General features: G+C 38.0%; 1 protein-coding gene across 3 annotated transcripts; it reads right to left on the reverse strand.

Moving 5' to 3' along the window:
* Positions 1-213: 213 nt before the first annotated feature.
* On the reverse strand, positions 214-18,380 carry LOC145906825 (1-phosphatidylinositol 4,5-bisphosphate phosphodiesterase gamma-1-like). Of its 3 annotated transcripts, XM_082994298.1 has the most exons (35): positions 18,131-18,380; positions 17,945-18,002; positions 17,175-17,324; positions 15,798-15,891; positions 15,650-15,694; positions 15,301-15,330; positions 14,342-14,426; positions 13,903-14,024; positions 12,788-12,839; positions 12,628-12,729; positions 11,039-11,163; positions 10,151-10,236; positions 9,762-9,882; positions 9,044-9,129; positions 8,698-8,780; positions 8,140-8,200; positions 7,592-7,659; positions 7,385-7,525; positions 6,828-6,991; positions 6,346-6,552; positions 5,943-6,074; positions 5,424-5,601; positions 4,872-5,038; positions 4,541-4,646; positions 4,411-4,474; positions 4,048-4,199; positions 3,862-3,988; positions 3,683-3,804; positions 3,431-3,518; positions 3,154-3,305; positions 2,653-2,767; positions 2,204-2,368; positions 1,871-1,959; positions 1,501-1,673; positions 214-1,088 (listed from the first exon to the last, which is right to left on the reverse strand). In XM_082994298.1, the coding sequence occupies exons 1-35, from the start codon at positions 18,293-18,295 to the stop codon at positions 1,043-1,045; spliced, it is 3,921 nt and encodes a 1,306-aa protein (XP_082850424.1). In that variant the 5' UTR covers positions 18,296-18,380; the 3' UTR covers positions 214-1,042. The 3 variants fall into 3 exon arrangements, with proteins under 3 accessions (XP_082850424.1, XP_082850422.1, XP_082850423.1); XM_082994296.1 differs by having other exon boundaries at positions 3,683-3,988; XM_082994297.1 differs by lacking the exon at positions 15,301-15,330 and having other exon boundaries at positions 3,683-3,988.
* Positions 18,381-19,094: the final 714 nt, after the last annotated feature.

The raw sequence follows: 19,094 nt of genomic DNA on the forward strand, positions 1-19,094 counted from the left end.
GCGGATATCTTGCACTGGTGTTTCTTAATCACACCTAACACGAAACCTCAAAATCTGAGGAAATCTTGGCAACTAACGTGCGTACGAAGCTTATTAACGGCTACACCCTGGATTGCAAAACATTCCTCAAGGAAAATGTTTGATTCTCCCCGGCCACAAAACTGACAAAAACCACGCGAAATTTTTCCACATACGAATTTATGTTTTCATCTGTACAGTGTCGGGGAATTACCCTCCGCTATACTCACGCCGATCGGAGCGACTTGAAAGCGCGTGAAAATACACGAGAAATGCAATTGCTCAAATGGTGGAACGGTGGATGGTGACGTAACGATGAAAAACACGGTCTGCTATGACGTCACAGAGGGAGGTCTGCAGATGAATTGGAACTTGTAGACAGAAGGGAGGTCTGTTACCCAATAAGTATGTGACGTCAGACTTCTTCAGGCGAATAAAATTCACGAAAACATTGAAATATACGCAAGTATATGATGACGTCACCAAAAAGGACGTGATTGCTTGTGAGGTCATAGACACTCTTTGGCGATGGACGATATGTTTCACTTTTATCGATGGGACTTTTTCAGTAATGCGTCATCGTTACGTCACGAAACAAACAAGACATAAATATTGTCCCCAGGGTAACAGGTGACGTCATTGATTAAATATGACCTTGTGGATACAAAGGTGAACGACTACAAAGATCTAACGTGCAATTGCGGAACCTACGGATGCTTCTTATTACAATATTGTCATAGCAACGAACTATCATTACAATTGCCCAAACGAATCATTGCCGCTCGACGCCCGCGCTTATGACGTCATAAACGATTGAAGCTAGCGCGAGTTGTTATTGCACAGCGTTTCTTCGGTCGGGAATTAATATAAAACGAGAAAGGAAAAAAAGCAATTGAAGTGATGAAAGAAATAGCACGATTATTCGACAACTACAGCGGTCAATTGTGACGTAACAGTGGGGGTGGGGGGAGGCACCTCGCGGGTAAATGCTGAATGACGTCACTGACTTATTGGCGTGGGGAAATCACCGGGAAGTGTTCCCACTTTTTTGTTTCATCTTCTGAATGTTCCTGGAAAATAAATTTTCTTCAATCGATCCGAATGATAACTGGATGACGTCATGAGGTCCACGGGTAGGTTTTTGAGTTAAGTTACCACAGGAGATTCTGGGTAGTATCGTTGCATTCGACGATCAATGACCAAAGATTTTTTTACAAATTTTGTCATTTGTCATGAATGCATTTTGAACAAAATGAGGTTTGGAAGAAGGCAAGAAAACTCGTAAATATGATTCCAGTTCATAAAATCGCTTCATTATAAGGAAATATGAAACGATTTAAAAATATCAAGACCCATAAAAAGATTTCGAATCGGTTTAAATCATTTTCCGATCAACAAAGCGGAAATCTTTGCATAAATCAACATTTGCAATCATCCCTAGTTGGGCAGTGTTCAATATATTGATGGAAAGTTGAGTCAAACCTCTCTTTACGTTGCTCCTTCTTCATAAAAAGTGCTTTCTGCTTCTCGCACAACTCTTGGTGATATTGCATCATCTCGGCCGGAGTCAGGTTCTTCTGCATTATCTTACCTTGCAACTCCTTCGTCTCATCTCGGAGCGCTTGGATGGAATCGGAAATTCCTTCATCCTCCTCCTGATGTTGGGATTTCGCAATTGATGATAAAATAAAAGCAAGATCATTTGCTGGGATTCCAAGGAAGCAGTTCATGACAATTTTCTCAATATATTGAACAAAAAAAAAGTTTCCAAGAAAAAAGAGAATAAATATTGAAATCAACGTTTTCCGAAATCAAAGAAATAAAAATATTTTCCGAGGCAAGTTTCACAAACCTTCGCACTCCTTATATCGACGTTAACAAGTAGAGCAGCAAGATGAATTTCCTCGCTATACTGATTCTTAAGCGGGACGGATCGCAAACCTGGGGTGGAAACATTCAGTGTTTCAAAAAAATATTCTATTGTTTTAAAAGTATTTCCCGACACAAAAAACTGAGAAGCACAAATTTTGTCGACTTTTACGTAAAATGCAAGAAAACAAAGCTCGCAAAAAACGCAAAAAAACTTTTGGAACTGCTCTAAATCGCATTTCCATGCTGGGTATAAAATTAAAAAAAATGTTTTCTCTATTTTGTAAACTTGGGTTTGTCGGAAAAAATTACACACCTGGTTTCATGCACGTGACCGGGATGGTTGCTATGGCGATCTCGTTGGGGTCGCCGAACATATCTTGGTCGAAAACAGTGAATCTGGCGAACGCCATATCTGGACAATGGACATCGAAGTCGAACGCGGTGTTTTCTTCCCAACACGGATTCAGGCCATTGTCCTCTGTTCGAAAACAATTCATACGTCACAATCACACTTCGAAAAATATAACTTTTCAATTATTGTCTGAGCAGCATAACATTGATTCAGTGAACATAGGTTGTATAGGAGAGCCTCTTACAACAGCGCACTTAATACTGGGGTACAAAGTGAACCTGGAAGGCAACTTTACAAAAATAACTTCCTTGTCAGAAAAATCCACGACATAAAATATTAATTTCGATCTCCTTTAAAACAAAAATTATCCTTAAAGGGGAATTTGTGAAATATTTTGATCGAAACCCGACCTTTCTTGGGAGTCTTCATTTTGTCATCGTCATATTCACAACCGATGATTTCGACCTCAACGAACGGACAGGTGAATCCCCTTCCTGATTTCGGGAGGTGACGAGCACCCAGGACCTGACGTCATATCACGTGTTAACTTCTTGTGTATTTCATTCACAAAAAAATTACTAGTTCCAACGGAAATCGGGCAGTATTTAAATATGGCTGTTTTGGGGAGAAGTTAAAACAATGAAGAAAATGTCATCAACACCAAAGGAATCTGTCTTTATTCGTCGGCTATCCAAAATTAATCACCAAGAATGGCGGATGCCTCAATTTAAATTTGGGCTAAATTGATATTTCTGATAATTGATGTGTGTATTTTTGACAGTTTAAAAAGATGAAGTTATTCGACCACAGACCTTACCTACATGCGGTCTTCCTATCAAAACTTGCCAAAACAAACTTCACACGAAATTACCACCACATGTAAGGTACAACATCCACAAATAAATACTTACTTCCATGTTGATGACGAGGGGGTCGATATGCATCATGTTGACTTTCTCGTAAGGCCGATAAGAGTTTCCGTGTCTTAAACATTTTGGTTGTAGAACGTAACCACATCTGTCAAACATCTCGAACCTGGCTTCGTTTAACTGCATCGGGCGATCTGTTTTAACAATGAAAGCTTTGTGACTTAACAGTGGTCGCGCGCCACACAAAACGTGATCATGTTAATTTCCCAAATATGTTTAAATCGTTGTTACGTCACAGTGATGATATATTTTAAGCTACCTCCAGTTTGGAAGTTGATTGAGACGAGTTGACTCCCGCAGTTCCAGAATGGCATCGGATTGTAATTGGAAGAATCAACTCTCGCTCCCTGGAAACCACGAGAAGATGAGATAAAGGGACAATAGAACGACCGACGTTTTGGGGGCCTATGACGTCAACACAGACTCCAACAAACTTACCAATGTTTCCCCCCAACATGAAAGCTTTGTGACGTAACAAGACGGTATGGAAAGGAATGTGAAACGTTCTCACCTTAGGGTAAATCCTGGAGAATTGGCGTCTGTTGTATTGGATGAAATTTAGCGACTTGTCACGTGACACGTACTTCTCCGCCTTCTGTTCCGGAAATGACGACATGTGGAAGCAATGACCCTCTGTGACGACACAAATAATCAGCATACAATTACGCGATGAAGTATTAACCGACTTACTATGGAAGGATTCTTCACAGAACTGGACAGGTTGACAATAAACAACCAAATCCGACAACTCGACCGCGATACGCTTCTGCCGCTCGATGTCGCGCTTCTGTTTCGCCAGGTTACTTTTAATAATCGCCTGAAAAATATGTGGAAAATGTTACCGTGCAAAGAAAACACAACCGCTAGATGTCGCACCTCGTTGTTGAGTTGTTCCTTCGAGGTTTGCAGGAGACTGAGCCAGTCAACCAAATCGTCACGTGACTTAGTACGTAGATGACGTATTTCTCCGTCCTGCTGTCGGATTTTAAAAGTGTGTTGGGTGTTTTCCTTGTTCTGTTCCCCCAACTCTGCGGTTGAAACTCATAGGTCAGCATGTCAACTCAAGGTCACGGGAGTGTCGCATAACAATGCGTGAATATCATTACTGTTACATCACAAAAATTTAACAATTTGAACAACAGAATAGGAAATAATTTATTCGATCCGTGGTTAAATTTATATTTAAGGTACAACACCCACAAATATATTATTACAGTAAAACAAGATAAAGGCACAAACCTATCACACAGTGACCCAGGTCTATTTGTCCCTGTTGTAATTCTCCCAGTACGTCGGTTTTCACCTAAAAACAAACAATGACGTCATCACGAGCGGAAGCGACGTCACATATGTAAGGTACAACACCCACGCTTTCATCGTTCGGATCGATTCCGTTTCTTTCCGGGGCTTCAATCTCTTCTACGTAGTTGCTAGGAAACCACGAACCTTGTTTACCTCCGTAATCTCCCGTCCACCTACGTAACAATCATCTGTTTATTACGTCACTGTTGAATACGATACAACGCATGTTGATATCCCACCGAATAACCAAGTTACAATATTTAGTGTTTCGCAGGCAAAATAATTAAAGTCGAATATTTTACCAGTAAAAAACTTTTCAGCACGCTGCGTTATTTTGTATGTCGACGCAAAACGCATTGAACTCAAGACGTCACAACCGATTGATGCCAAATTCTCACCATCCACTGTCTTGCTTGCATACGTTAGTGATGATGGCGTGCTTGCAAAACGACAACTCGTCTTCCCTTTCAGCTTTGTAATCGTACAAAGCTTTCACAGTAACAGTGACCATATTTGGAGGTACGTACATTGGTCCGTTCAAACTCAACGAGTACAGGTCAGGTTCCTGCGTTCAAGGTATGGTGGATATTTGAATACAGGTTTCAAAGGCCAAGACTTGTTAAACTGGGGGTGGCACAGAGTCAATGTTACACAAAGTACGACTTGTTCTATTTATTTAAGTCAATCCTGGGAGTTTTTCGATAAAGTTTTGTGAAATCCAAATATTACTGACAAATGTGAGGAGAATATTTGAACCTTTTTAAAACAGGTTGCGTGCGACATATTTTTGGAGATCGTGCACCAGACAACACTGTGAATAACCCTAGCTTATTATACAGGCAACAGTGGAATGTTTCCACTTCTGGCACTATTCCCTGTTATTTACTATGCCTGGCAGCAAAAATAGCACAATATGTTTAAAAAATCTTTTGGAAACACTGTCCCCCAACCTGTTCAAGAGAGTTGACGAGTTCTTTGGTGGCCGGGTATCTCAGCTTCATCTTTCTATACAAGGGATGAGTCTCGTAGAAACTAATCACTCCACACAGAGTCTCGAATGTCGCATTTCCAATGACAAAGAGTCGACCTTCCTGTTTGATTCTGCAGTGCTTGATTTTTCCCTCAGCTCTGAAGAATTTCAAAGTAACAGTGTTTCAAAAAACTTTTCGACTATTGATGTTAATTGAGGATAAAATTCAGAGGGAATTTCAATGCTTTAAAAACATCTTTTTTTATCCTTTACAGCAAGGAATTATTGTGTTTTGGAACCAATCAACGTTTGTTGCAACAATTATTCGTGTCATGAAACACAATAATACCGCCAGTCTCTTTCTGCTGGAGATAAAACGTAGTGATAATGTGCGCTTTATGTCATGAGGGGCGTTGCATAGCAACCGAAACGTTGTTGCCATAGGAACAATTTTTGCCAGAGGAGCTGTCTCAAAGTAAAAGAACAACGTCAAACCAACCGGAACGAAATGGCGTATGACGTCACAGTAGGGTCGTCGCTCTTGCATTTTCGAACCAGGAACGCTCCGTCCTGCTTGATTCTCATTAGAATATTTTCTGCTTCCTGTCTCGTCATGTTCTTGTGGTACCACCTGCGGGGAAGTACCCATAAATGATATTAACGACATAGAATGACTACAGGATGCTTAGTGCATTATTAGCTAAGCTACGTTAAATTCCAGTGGGTCGGATTAAGTCAGTGTTTCCCAACCTGTGGTAACACTAGTGGTACGCGACGGCATTTCAGGTGGTACGCATCCCAAAATGCTCGTTACTTCATACACTAAACACGTTCTTTTATGACATCAGGTTTGGTGGTGGATTCTACTACCAGGGTCATACCAGGTTAAGAAACCCACTTACTCTTTATTCTCATGTGCGTTTGGGGCAGGGACGGGGTCTGTTAGTAGAAGCTCGAAGTCCAGGGTTCGATTCCTCAGTGGGAAACGTTGGTAATGCCAGATGAGACTGTACAGACTGTCGAAGTGGAGGGTGTTCACCAAGTAATAATAAGTTAACCCGTTGTTCTGCACCGACTGGATGCGACAATGCTTCACCTGCCCGTGGTACCTGCGTGTTTGGCAAGGAAGTTATTGATTGTGACGCATCAAGGTGCAATATATGACGTTATACACGAATGTGAAAATTGAATTTATAGTTTATATATAAAGAAAATACTCTAAAAGTAATGTAATTGTTTGTTTATAATTGGATAAGTAAGAATACGGAGATTTTTGTCTTTTTTTTGTAAGATTTTTGCACAATTCCACTGGCTTTCGATTACAACTTATTACTTTTGATGGGGGTTTTGTAAGAAATGAACGAGAACTATATGTGAAACTCACATGAAGCAGACAGTGTAATCCCCCACAAACACGTTGCTATCCCGCACCAGGAAAGCCCCATCTTTGTCCTTATAAGCTTCCAATAGTCTCGCCGCCTCTTCTCGTGTCTTGGCACCGTGATACCAGTTCTCAGAATAATGCAACTCAGTGTTGTCCGTGCTTTCCTGTAGAGCGAAGTTGTTTGTTTGTGTTTTTTTCCCAACTGAGGGAAAGCACCCGATTTCCACACAACTAATGATAGTTTATATTCAAGCAAATGAGTCAGATGGTTCGTCCCTGTTCTTAGGTACCTAGTAGCGTAACCAACGGGTAGACGTTGACCAAAAAGTACCACAAAGTGGAAATCTATATGACTGCTATAGTTTAATAGCTAGCACAGTACCACAGTCAACAGCTGCACTGATGAGACCTTACAGGTCGAAACAGTGTGTACACCTGTCTGCAGCTCTTACATACATAGATACTATACGCAGTTCCTACATGCAGCTAAACTATCGATATTTTATATTGTGGCCACGATTCACTGGTGCGGAAATGTTTTTGTTATAAAAACTCGCCTTATCCCCGCATGCGGAGTTTGAAGTGGAAGGTTCGGCGTCGGTGGTTTCCCCTTCCTCCTCGACAGTGCCGCCCGTTCTCTCCTCAGAATAAACAAGCTTGTTGTCATCCGTCAACACGAAGTAATGCTGGTGCCAAGTCTGCGGTCAAGGTTGGTTGCGGTTTACTACAAGTTCAGTTAATAAGGTGTTTCCCCTCTTGTGTACCTTCATAATCGGATGCATCAGTTCCATCATTCCGTTCTTCTTCGAGTTGGAAATATCGGTCGCCATATCTGCAAACAGGGGAATCACCGAGTGTGAAACGAGTTGTATGTTGTTTATGAAATGGACACGAGGTAATTTAACGAACAACGATGGACGTTTACGAAAATTCCGAAACCAAAATTATTGACAAAGATTGGCAGGGGATGAGCCAAACTTGAAACACCACAGAAATCTCAATTTCAACCAAATTCGTGGTAAAAAAGAGCACAGAAGCTGTTCGTCAGTCGTTCATATGTGATGTAAATACATATGTTTCGGTGCCACCAAGCAAGTCCTGTGGTTTTTATGACATTGCCCGTGCCTTCTTATGGCTTTAAATAATTATTGGTGACTCAAGATGATACAAAACCGCAGTAACTCAACATAATCGGTTTCAAGAACTTTAGCCGGGCATAGAAACTAACTTGGATCTCACTAAGAGTTCGACCAAAAAAATACACAGTTACTCGGTTGGTGACGTCACACAACCAACATTACGTCAACCTCACCTTGTGTCGTTGACTCAGTGAAAACTTCAGACGATCGATTCTTCTCGCTTAGTTTTTTGTGCTGAAAAACACGCAAATATTGTGATGACGTATTTTATATTGTGATGACGTAATTTATATTGTGATGACGTTACTCATGTTATTAAAAACAAGGCGATAAAACGAACATTTGTTTAATTAAGTTCGCCATCTACTAATTCCAGTCGTTTTAATATTTGCAGTGAAAAAATATTAACACAATTTATTTTCGTCACTATACAAAGCACAACATACAAATACACAACTATGAAATGGATTGGACATCGACCGGTTGAAAATAGAATGGTTGAAATGAACTTCACCCAGGGGTGCGAAATAAAGTACTGTTACTTTTAATCTGACCCAAGCGAAAAAGTTTGGGAACCCTGGTATGCTTTCAGCACAGAATTGTTGAACGTTTAATAAATAGGATTATGTCGATGGTGGAAATGAACGGAACCAAAGGAGGTAAAATCCTAAATTTTCACCACTTCCACGTTTAAAGTTTACTTTTAAATTTTTAAACTGTTCCCGTCTCACCTTGATGATAATTTTCCCACGTAATTGGTTGGGAGAGGGAAGAAATCTGTCGTCATTGGAAACCGGTTTCGTCACCAGCAAATCTGATGAAATAGAAATTTGATTCAAGAAATGCGGAAACTCCGTTTAAACTTTTGAATAAACGAAATCCGTCGAAATGACGACTGTAGAATGCGTGAAACAACATTTTAACACATAGTTAGTTGTATTATTTTATTACAAAAGTTATGTAAGTTTGCAAATGACGATGTACTATGACGTAGTTTCTGTGACGTCACACTTTCTCGGTTGTGAAACAATGGAATTAAATTAATCTCTACTCCAGTGTTGGCATAAACTCACGTACTTTCAAAAACCTCCACGAACATCGATGCCATGTGGCGTTGTTGTTGGAGTTTGCAGTGGTTCTCGATCGACAAAATAACAGGAAGGCTGGAATAATAAAACTTCGTTGAAATTTCATCGTTGGTTTCACATTTTGGAATGTGGAAAAAATTATCGGAAACATAAAAGGACAAATTTTTAATAAGATGGGAAAACAACCATAGCTGCTAAAATACGCAAAAAAACTGATTTATTCCCCTGTATTCCGTGAATATACTTTAAATTCCACAACCTTTATAATATCGACACCCACTTGTTACAATACTAAGCAGACTATTAAGCAACTATGTTTAATGCAATTGCCCCACTGCGCATGCCCTTACTTGGCGATCACAGATATCGTATCGGGATCAAATAACGATATTAGATTATATATCAGTATATTAACTGTGTATTTACTGTGACGTTTAATAATAAAGTTGTTCATGTTTTAACTTACTTTGAATATGAAAGTCAAAGCTAATATGCTATTAATCATGTTAAGTATTGTAGACGTTTCGAAAACGAACTGCGTTCAGTATTATTAATTCAATGAGCTCAATGCAGCAGAACACTGAGGTATAGACATGCGACTGAACGGACAGAAAAAACACACAAAGCAACACGTCACAGCCACATCACGTGACAACAGCACCAACAACTCGGCAGCGACGTCATCAGTAATTCATGTTGAAACTTACTCTGAAACTACGAATGCGTGTTCCCTGATCGTTTTCAGGACGTCGTAGAACTTGATCTTAGTAGTTAGAGTGTGACCGTGATAAATATTAGGACTCCCGTCTTGTCCGTCCCAACAATCCACTTGAAAATCAACAAAATAGATTGTGGTTTGTCACAAGAACTACACGGGAAACCACAGCAGTTAATTAACAGTTACTGATTAGGGTTAATGCTGAGTTTGAAAACTTCTGTTAAAACTTAACTTGTTTCTAAGTGAAAACCTTGGGGCTCTTTTATGCGGTTTACACAAAAAAATGCGCCACGTTAAAAATAACACATATTTGTAAAGATAGCGGTGTCCGGTGGATTCGAACCCACAACCTCCTGCTCACATCACACGATAACTTACATTCAATACATCGGCATCCCATCCTGAGAGCACGTGCGTAAGCCTCGCACGATGACTCGCTGTGGAATTGATCCCCAGTCAAATACCTGCCATAAAGAATAGATAAATTATCTATTATAATATTTCAGTGTTAATTTCTTAACTCAAAAGCACTTTTTTTCCGTAAAATACGCGAAATAATTTTTTGAATGAAAAATTCTCTGCAAAAAGTAGTAAAAAAACGAAGCAATAAATAAATTGACGATGCTTACATAAGACAAATCGATTTTTCATAATAAAATCTGTTGACCTAAATCCGAGGCTTGTTGCTTCATTATATTCACGAACTAAAATAATTTGCTGTCGCAGATAAATAAACAATGTCTAACCGAGGACTAGATCCCTCCACAGCTAACAAGCAAGTCCTACCAATAAGAAATAAAGGCATAGTTTTTACAGCTAAAACGGGCGGAGAATTGGCTGTGGAAGGTTCGCTTGCAGTCCGTTGACATAATGATGTGTTATGACGTGGCAGAAAAACTAATTCAAGTTGAATAAAATAACGATAAGTTTGTGTCCGCTTGGGGTCGCACTTATTTTTGGTGAAACAATTCAACGTGAGGCCGGATGATACTTTATATTTGCATAAAATTAAATGGTCGCATACTGTAGGAGTACTCAACGTAATTTGTCATGTTTTTTTTAACTTTTCGCTCTGCTTCTTATGTGTGAATTGTGGTAGCGTATTTGTGTAAAATAAAATAAAACTTGAAAAAAAAAAAAAAGGTCGGATGAGCGCGCGACCACAGTGCGGAACGGAGAAAAATTATCATGAAATATTAAACAGGAAACGCTCGTGAATAATTGATCGTATCTTGAGTGTCGTTTAAGATAGGAGGGGTTTCTTACGTGTTGTGAGACGAAGAAATCCAGTATTGCGAGATCGGCTGATCGAACATGGTCTGGTCTTTTACTTCCGATAAAGGCTTGCGATCCCATATAGAGTTTTCCTTCGAGAAAAGGTACGCCAGCATCTGAGGAAAACATGTAACGTTGTATTCGATCCTTGATAACAACATCATATACATATGCAGGAAATTTATTTGATCTGTTCGGACAATTTCCTAACACAAAAATAATTAAAGTCGTTAAGTTATTCTCTCCTACATAAATATTGCTGTATTTATGCGTCAGAAATATCCATAATATTTTTCCGCATGAGTGAACAAAGATTTATTGAAAAACTTGTTGAAGAAGAAGGAAATATTTTTTTTAAGGAAACTTTATTTGAAATGCTACTAAGGATTGGGTGTTTAAAGTCACGTGACATAAAACAGGCGGAAGAATATGTGCAAAGGCAACGTGGTTTCGCCAGAAAGAAAACAAGAAGAATCAATGGAGGAAACCTGCTTCGAAACACTGAATCTCTGCTTGCGGTGGCGGATCTAAGGAGGGGGGAGGGTTGGTGTCAGAACACACCCCTCAGGATTTTGGCACATTGCTTTGAGGGTTGCGAAAGTGCGGTTAACTTCCCGCTATGCGAGGTCAGCTTATAAAACAATCGTTTGTTGCGCCGTTGGTCAATCGATCAACAATACTGCTTTCGAAAGCGCGGCATTTAAAGTTTATTCATTTGTGGTAAAATTTCTATACAGAAGCCGCACGCTGTAAGAGTTATAATCGTTTCACAAGATTCTACCAAAATAATGCAGCTAAACGAGTATTTTGTATTTCGTCTGTTTTAATGTATTTCAAAATGTTTAACTACCACTGAAACATCGATGTGTATTTAATGGTGCATGACCACGTCCTAGACCATTGCAGATTTATTTTTAATAGGCAAAGTTTAAAAATGATATTACCGCAATATTTTATACTGGTCGAGGATGTAATCGCATTGTTTCGTAATATAGGTTTTTTTTTTGCGTATTTTCGTGAAACTAGACAAGCGCATGCACAAAAGCAGCTAAAAAGTCTTCTGTTTCGCGGAAGTTGTTCAATATTACGCTTAACTATACTGTAATGCGCTACTTGTTTTTTAAAGCTGAATTTGCATGCGGGAAATTTGTAACCGCAACAAACGTCTTCAATAATTAGATACCGAAACTGAACACCCCCCTAATATTTGTTCTAGATCCGCCACTGTCTGCTTGTTTTACGAAGGTCCAAGTATCAGTAGCTCGCACGAATCTACTAAAGTGAAATTGAGTAAATTACGTTTCGGGTTTCATGAACATTCACGTCTCAAAAATCCCCAATAAGAAAAAAACCCAAACATCGAAATTTCTCCAAAAACAAACAAATCTCTTTCCGGACGAAAGCGATTATTACGTCACAGACACAATTGTGTCATAAAGTCAACTGTGACGCAGCGGTGGGCGACGATCGGCGCGACTGTCCATTTGCAATTTGACGCGCGTCTGATGACGTCACTAACACGTTGGTAGTGACGTAAAGGAACATTAGATTATTAGAAATTGACGGTTTTAAATAATCACCTCTTTTTTTTCGAAGTAGACGGCGTCCCCTTTCCGCTTGGGGTCGCACAGGTATTCGTTCATATATTTCTTCACCAACTTGATGTCGCTCGCCCACAGCTCCTAACATTTACACAATTTAACGTTGGTTTCACTCTTAGATTGTTTGACACAACTTTACCTTTTGCTCTTTCAACAGAAACCTCTGGAAGTCATGAACGCTGTATCGCAATCTGATAAAATAATAAGTTGGTTTAAGCAACGATGGTTTTGTATAAAAATAAGTAATAACAGGCTTAACAGCCACCAAATTTTACACTACCCCAGATACATATTGAGATATTTGTGGGTTGTAAACACCAAATAACTTTAACTTTGATCAAGTTACTTCCTTGTTTAGGTTTCATCTGAAAACATTTGTATCTGAAAGTTTCAAATGTGGCATCGGCAGCAATGCTTACATAACTTAATACAAACTATTTTAAGTAAATGTTAGGTTTAATCAAAATGTCGAACCATGAAATAAGTTCAAAGCACTACAGTGACCAATCCTGAGTTTTGCTGATTATTTGGAAACAATCACGCAGCAACTGGTATGAATGTAAATGTTTATGTGCAAACAACAAACTCGAAAACATCCTTCTCAATGTTGTTTAAAGCTTTAAAAATTTCAAAATGTTTGAGTTTTTACGATGTTTCCAATATTGGAGCAAAACTTTACACAGTCATAAAGTTTGGGACCAGACGGCGCCAGTTATGGGGTCTCTATTATTTTCACCCCCTCTGATGCTACTTTCAGTTTCACAGAGGTTAAACTTTCATGACCTTCCCTTGCACTGAGAGTTGAGCAGTGATAAATGAGCCAAAGATTATTTCCTGCTTTTAAAGGTGCCCTCACCCATGTTCCAAACCTTTACACACAGGTAACATTCCAGCAGGGAAAATGAGTAATTTGATTAACACACTTTCTTTGTTGGAAAATAATTCACACACTTTAATCTAATTAAGGAGAACGTTCAGGAACAAAGTAGAATTTTGTTATACCTGTCCCAGAAAAATACCATTTTAAAAATTACCACCTTCATTGTTCGAAGTATAATACACAAAAAATTAATAGTTAAGCCACAACGCTGCATCCATTCATAAATCTCGGATGCTTCAGTACTTATGATATCACAAACACCATTGTGAGTCATCAGTCGAAACAACAACAGCAGTTTGTAGACAATATTCTTCATGGGTTTGTAAATATACATGAGACAGAGCATGATTTTAATAGAAAGGTTGGCAACATACTTGTCAGAGGAGTAATGTTCCACATGGTTGTAAACGCCTTTCTGACACTGGTACATGAGGTTGTAATAGAACTGCACGAATGGTTCAAAGCTGATTTCACCCTTGCGACGTGGATCCACTTCCTGGATACAAAACAAACACATTTCTGGGATGAAATCTTCAATTCGCAATATTGCTTTCACAAAGTGACAAATATTTGTTGAAAAAGAATTTGATTTCGACACACCAACATTAATATTTTAAAATTTTTTTTAGCACGTAAACATGATTCTGATGGGAAATCCACCATTTCAAAGTGTTTGTTATATGCAGATAAACTGTCTGTTTTTGATATCTGTGGTGTATTTCTCACAACATTTCAAATTGTTGGTAATTTACAGCCAATCCACAAAAAGAAAGTCATTTTTTGTGAGGATTCAACAAAGAATTCTTTAGTTACCGAGAACAAGTCCTTTAGTTGTGCGGTGGGCAGAGGCTTAGAGTTGACATTCGGAAGCCAGATCTTCGCCGTTCGGAGATTGATTCTGGACAAAAACTATTTACTAAAACACATGCATGGATAGATGGCTGTTTTACCGACACTATTATCAATCCAGCTTTACGAAAATAGTATGATTGATAGCTGAATGATCAGTTTGAATACAAATGTTGGGGAAAATGTATTAACTATAAATTGCACTGTAATTGTGAAACACAAAATTTGTGCCAGCCATAACATACTGTGTGTGACAACATCAAGCTTCGTGCAAAAAAACTCACACATGGAAAAGTAAAGCAAAATTCTACAGCTACATGTTTAACCACAAAATATATCATGAATAAAAACCACAACATGCCAATTTTTACCACAACCTACAAATTTACAGCAGTTTTGTCCCAATATAAATGTTCAATTATATTTCTCATGGCTCCTCACATTTTGACGCAATTGACTTAAGTTTGACGAGAGTTTTTGCATGTTTTTATCACAATAAATTGAACAACATGAAACAAACGAACACAGTTTCCCACTCAGATGTAATTGCTTCCTTGTACAGGAAACAAGGTTTTGATAACATCGACGTTATTGCTCAACCAGGTGTCGTGACAACGTCCCAACATTACACATTAAGAAATGCCAAGTTCTTGCAAATCTCAAAGCATACCAAGCTACTATTATTATATGTACAAGACTCGTAGAAAATTAATTTATTAATGATTTTATTCAGGTAAAATGTTGACATTTTTATTTGCAAGGAGAGATCACTTTTTGCCAATCTCTGTTGTTTGCAGAACACATGTACACAACAAAAGACTATCTTGCAAAAAACCAGCTATATCTTAGCCTTAAATGTAAGTTTTCACAATTGTTAGAATGAGTTGACACACAAAAGACACCCATTAAAAACTTGTTCTTACCTCAGCTCGTCTGAATCATTGCCTTTTTTCCTACAAGCATTATTATGTGTGGTAATTCATGCACGATTTAGTGTTCATACAAAAACTTATGACACACAATGCACACTAGGTGGGGTTGCACACAAACAAAATATAATCATTGTGCCCTTCATAGACCACTTTACTCGCCAGAAGAAATAGCAATGCAGTGCAAATGGCAGGAAGTAGGGATGCACGAATGCAGGCAAAATGAGGTTTGTTGTCAAACCAACAAGGAAACTTAAGTTAGCAAAGGCATTATGAGTGTGTACGTATAAAAATAAAACATATTTTAATGTGATGTGTTTGCTCTACTCATTCTATTACTTACACATTCTTGCGGGAGACAATTTGGGAAAATTCTCGCCGTAAAAACCTAAAATTAAAAAAAAAAAAGTTAAAATCAAGAGAAAGAATTTCGCATCAAATTTTAAAACTAGAGCTGAACACAAAAGCATTATTAAAAAATAGAAACTTGCATTTTAACTTGGAAAGGGTAGGGTGCTTTCAGGGTGTCGATCGTGAGATAAGACAGACCCCGAATCCACACATCCCGCTCAGCCGGCTGACGCGCTGCAAGAATGAGCAACAAATATTCATTGCTGTCACATAAAAATTATATTTGATGTGGTTTCAATAAACAAATGCAAAATACTGTGTTTGTTTCAACAGATTATACTGTCAGTTTTTTCTTTATTTGTAGAGTTTGCTTGTGAAAATATTTTGGGATAAATGTGCCGTAGACATTTGTGGATTGTTTGAGAAGATTTTGTAATTTTAAAATACTCTGGTAATACATAGCGAGAAGATTATGTTAGTTCAAAAAAAAGAACAACTTCTTTATTCCATTAACAAATTCGCATTTCATAAAAGAATAGTAAATAACCTTCACAAGAAAAGGTTACAATTAATCAAGTCTTTTACACTAGAACAGGTTATAGAATAGGAAGCATGTGTGTTAAGCCATATAATGATAAAACACAACCACTCGTGTTGGGTGGGCGACGTTGTGTATCCTGCATCCCACAACTCGATACAAACACTTTATATTTCCTTGATATAAACATTGCTATTGTACGGTGGAACATAAACACAACCAGCTTTAAAAACTCAGAGTATATATATTATTAATGACCGACATTTTCTCCAAACCAACATAGTCTGTTCAATATTAAATGAGTTACTGCTCCAAAAATCAGCGTTTAAATTATAATCACATAAAGATCATAGAAAATGTGTTTGTAAAAAGCAATAAAATTTCAAATAAATCATTATCCGGCATATTGCAGATGTATTATAGAGTTGGCATATTTATGAGTCTATGCCTAGAAAAACATGGTTACGTTTAAAATATTCACATTTACTCAAAAGCTGAATTAAGGCAGTCTACCGGTTAGAAATGACACAATGTCACCACAATTCATTTAAATCCACATTAGAACAGCAAGCAGTGTGGCTGATTTGCATTTTATCAAGGAGACCGACGATAACAACTCAGCATATTGCTGCTATAAAAAGGGTCAAAAACCTACACAGTTCCTGTGTTAGAGTTATGACAGAAGAAAAAGTTTGAATTGATACTAAATTGCAAAACATTAAGAGTCACAGTGCATTGGTCCCCACACACAACCAACATAGTGTATACTTGTTTGTAGCTAATGTTTGTTGTAATTGTTTGCATTGCGACAGAGTGCTATAAGGAGCATATTCAACATTTAAAGGAAATGCATTATCATTCCATGCATTTTTGCAACCAACTACTTAGATTAGGACCAAAAACCTGAACAGTGTCTTAGTGTTGATAAAGAAATGTAACACATATGCATTATCTACCTACAAGGTCATGTACGCCTTACCTGCCACTGACAATGTTTTCAGGTTAAACTCTGTGCCGTAGAGGATGGTGAAACAGACCATGGAATCCACCTTTCGGGCCTCTTCTTGCATGCGTTCAAAATCGCGTGAAATTTTTCCAGGTCGAATTTCTTTTATCTCGTTGATGTTTACTGCAACAGTGGGTTGACAACGAGTCCATAAAAAACAAAATTCAAATAAGGAATTTACGTCTCCCAGTAAGGTATATAAATACACGAGGTAAAAATAAAGCTGAAAAATAGAGTTGCAAAAAATAAATTGCTTAATTAAAATGACCAAGAGGAGAAACCCCCGGATATTATATTCGTCAATATCAACGGCAATAAATAGGGCCATATGTTCTGGAAATGAAACTGTTTATTTAATAAATCTTGAAATTGTGTTAAAAAATCAATATGCCAACATGTCACTGTTTATTGAATTATTGTCTTGCAGAAATAAAGGCAGCGAGCTTGAAGTCTCGTGACATTGACATATATTTCAAATCAGGGCAGTTATTCAATTCTGTATCATATTTCTCAATAAATATTAACAGATCCTAAGTTTGTACTTTTGAGAATTTCAAAAATCTTTTACAATTTTCTCAAAGTTTATGAAACATAATGTTCATTTCAGTCAGTTTGTGAGCCAAACAATTGTCTTGTGATGAGTGCCTACGTGTCATTTGTTGCATAATCAACAAAGTATTACAAAATCATAACAATTACACAAAAAGTTGTGAAGAGAAGATTTGAGTTTGAAGTAAACTTACAGGATCCTTCAATCTGGAACTGCCGAGACCATACAACCTGCCTTGTTTCCTCTTTTACCTGGAAACAAAATAACACTTTTAATTTCATCTTAGCTGTAGATTTATGGATGTATAAATTATTTTTGAGCCACATCTAAACTTTGAAACCACCCAGGTTTAATCAAATTACTGATAAAATTAGTTTACTTGAAATGTACGTTGCTCCAGTCGTTTATTTCTTGACGAAAACTTTGTCATCAAATTTCCCATCGTAAGTTTTTTGATGATGTCGTTCCGCTCCCCGGCCAACTCAAATTTTGGTTCCACGACGCCGCGCACCACACTGGAAGAACTTGGGTAGCTGGTGGACATGATTGGTTCATGAACAATTCAGACTTGGGAGATTTAAACTTTATTGATTGACAAGCACCATGCACAAAAAATTTTTGGGCTAATTCACATCTGAGCAAATAAAAATTCAAAAAATTATGGCAACTGCTCTGAAGAACAACATGCAATTGCAGTGTTACATACTGCATATGTTGTACTCTACCTCCTTAAACACTTCTAAATATACGTACCCGGTGTTTGTAAACTAACTAAATGAAAAATACCCGCTAAGATAACTTTAGCGTTCAAAACACACAAAAACACAAATAAAAATAGAAAGTCGGTTTCACAAATGAGTTTGCAAGCATGCAAAACCCTAACTGTCTTATTTAGCTTAAAGCGGAGTGCTGTTATGTGCGAACAATGATGAAATGCCAACTCTTAAGGTCAAGATAAACATAGCCACAAGCATTGCCACTCTGCAGTTCCGATATCAAAATACAATTGTGGAAAGCTTCCGTGTTCACAAACCAGAGTGGAGGCAATGTCCGGTGAACCGTGACTGCTTTATCGAGCGGAACGTATCGTTTGCATCCGGTTATTGAAGAAAAAATTGCTGAGAATTCCTTCTGCTTTTTAATTGGTTGCTAGAAGTTTATTCGGCTCCACAACCATTCTTCAAAGTCTTGTTATGAAATATCCGCCATTCCCGAAGTTTGCCAACGCCAACGTGATGTTTCAGGAATATATTTTAAGCCTTGTGATGTTCTTGTCTGTAACAGACTAATCTAATCGTGATTTTTTTAATTAAACAATGCCAGCACCATTCGCTCTATGTGCT

This window comes from Ascidia mentula, chromosome 6 (assembly GCF_947561715.1).
Source record: "Ascidia mentula chromosome 6, kaAscMent1.1, whole genome shotgun sequence".
NCBI lineage: Eukaryota > Metazoa > Chordata > Ascidiacea > Phlebobranchia > Ascidiidae > Ascidia > Ascidia mentula.

Coding starts and splice junctions, on each gene's coding strand:
- LOC145906825 (XM_082994296.1), bottom strand. CDS start 18,295: ATGTCCACCAGCTACCCAAGTTCTTCCAGTGTGGTGCGCGGCGTCGTG. Junction 15,892..17,174: donor GAAAACATTGTCAGTGGCAG/GTAAGGCGTACA, acceptor TCATTCTTGCAG/CGCGTCAGCCGGCTGAGCGG. Junction 4,647..4,871: donor TGCAAGCAAGACAGTGGATG/GTGAGAATTTGG, acceptor ATTGTTACGTAG/GTGGACGGGAGATTACGGAG.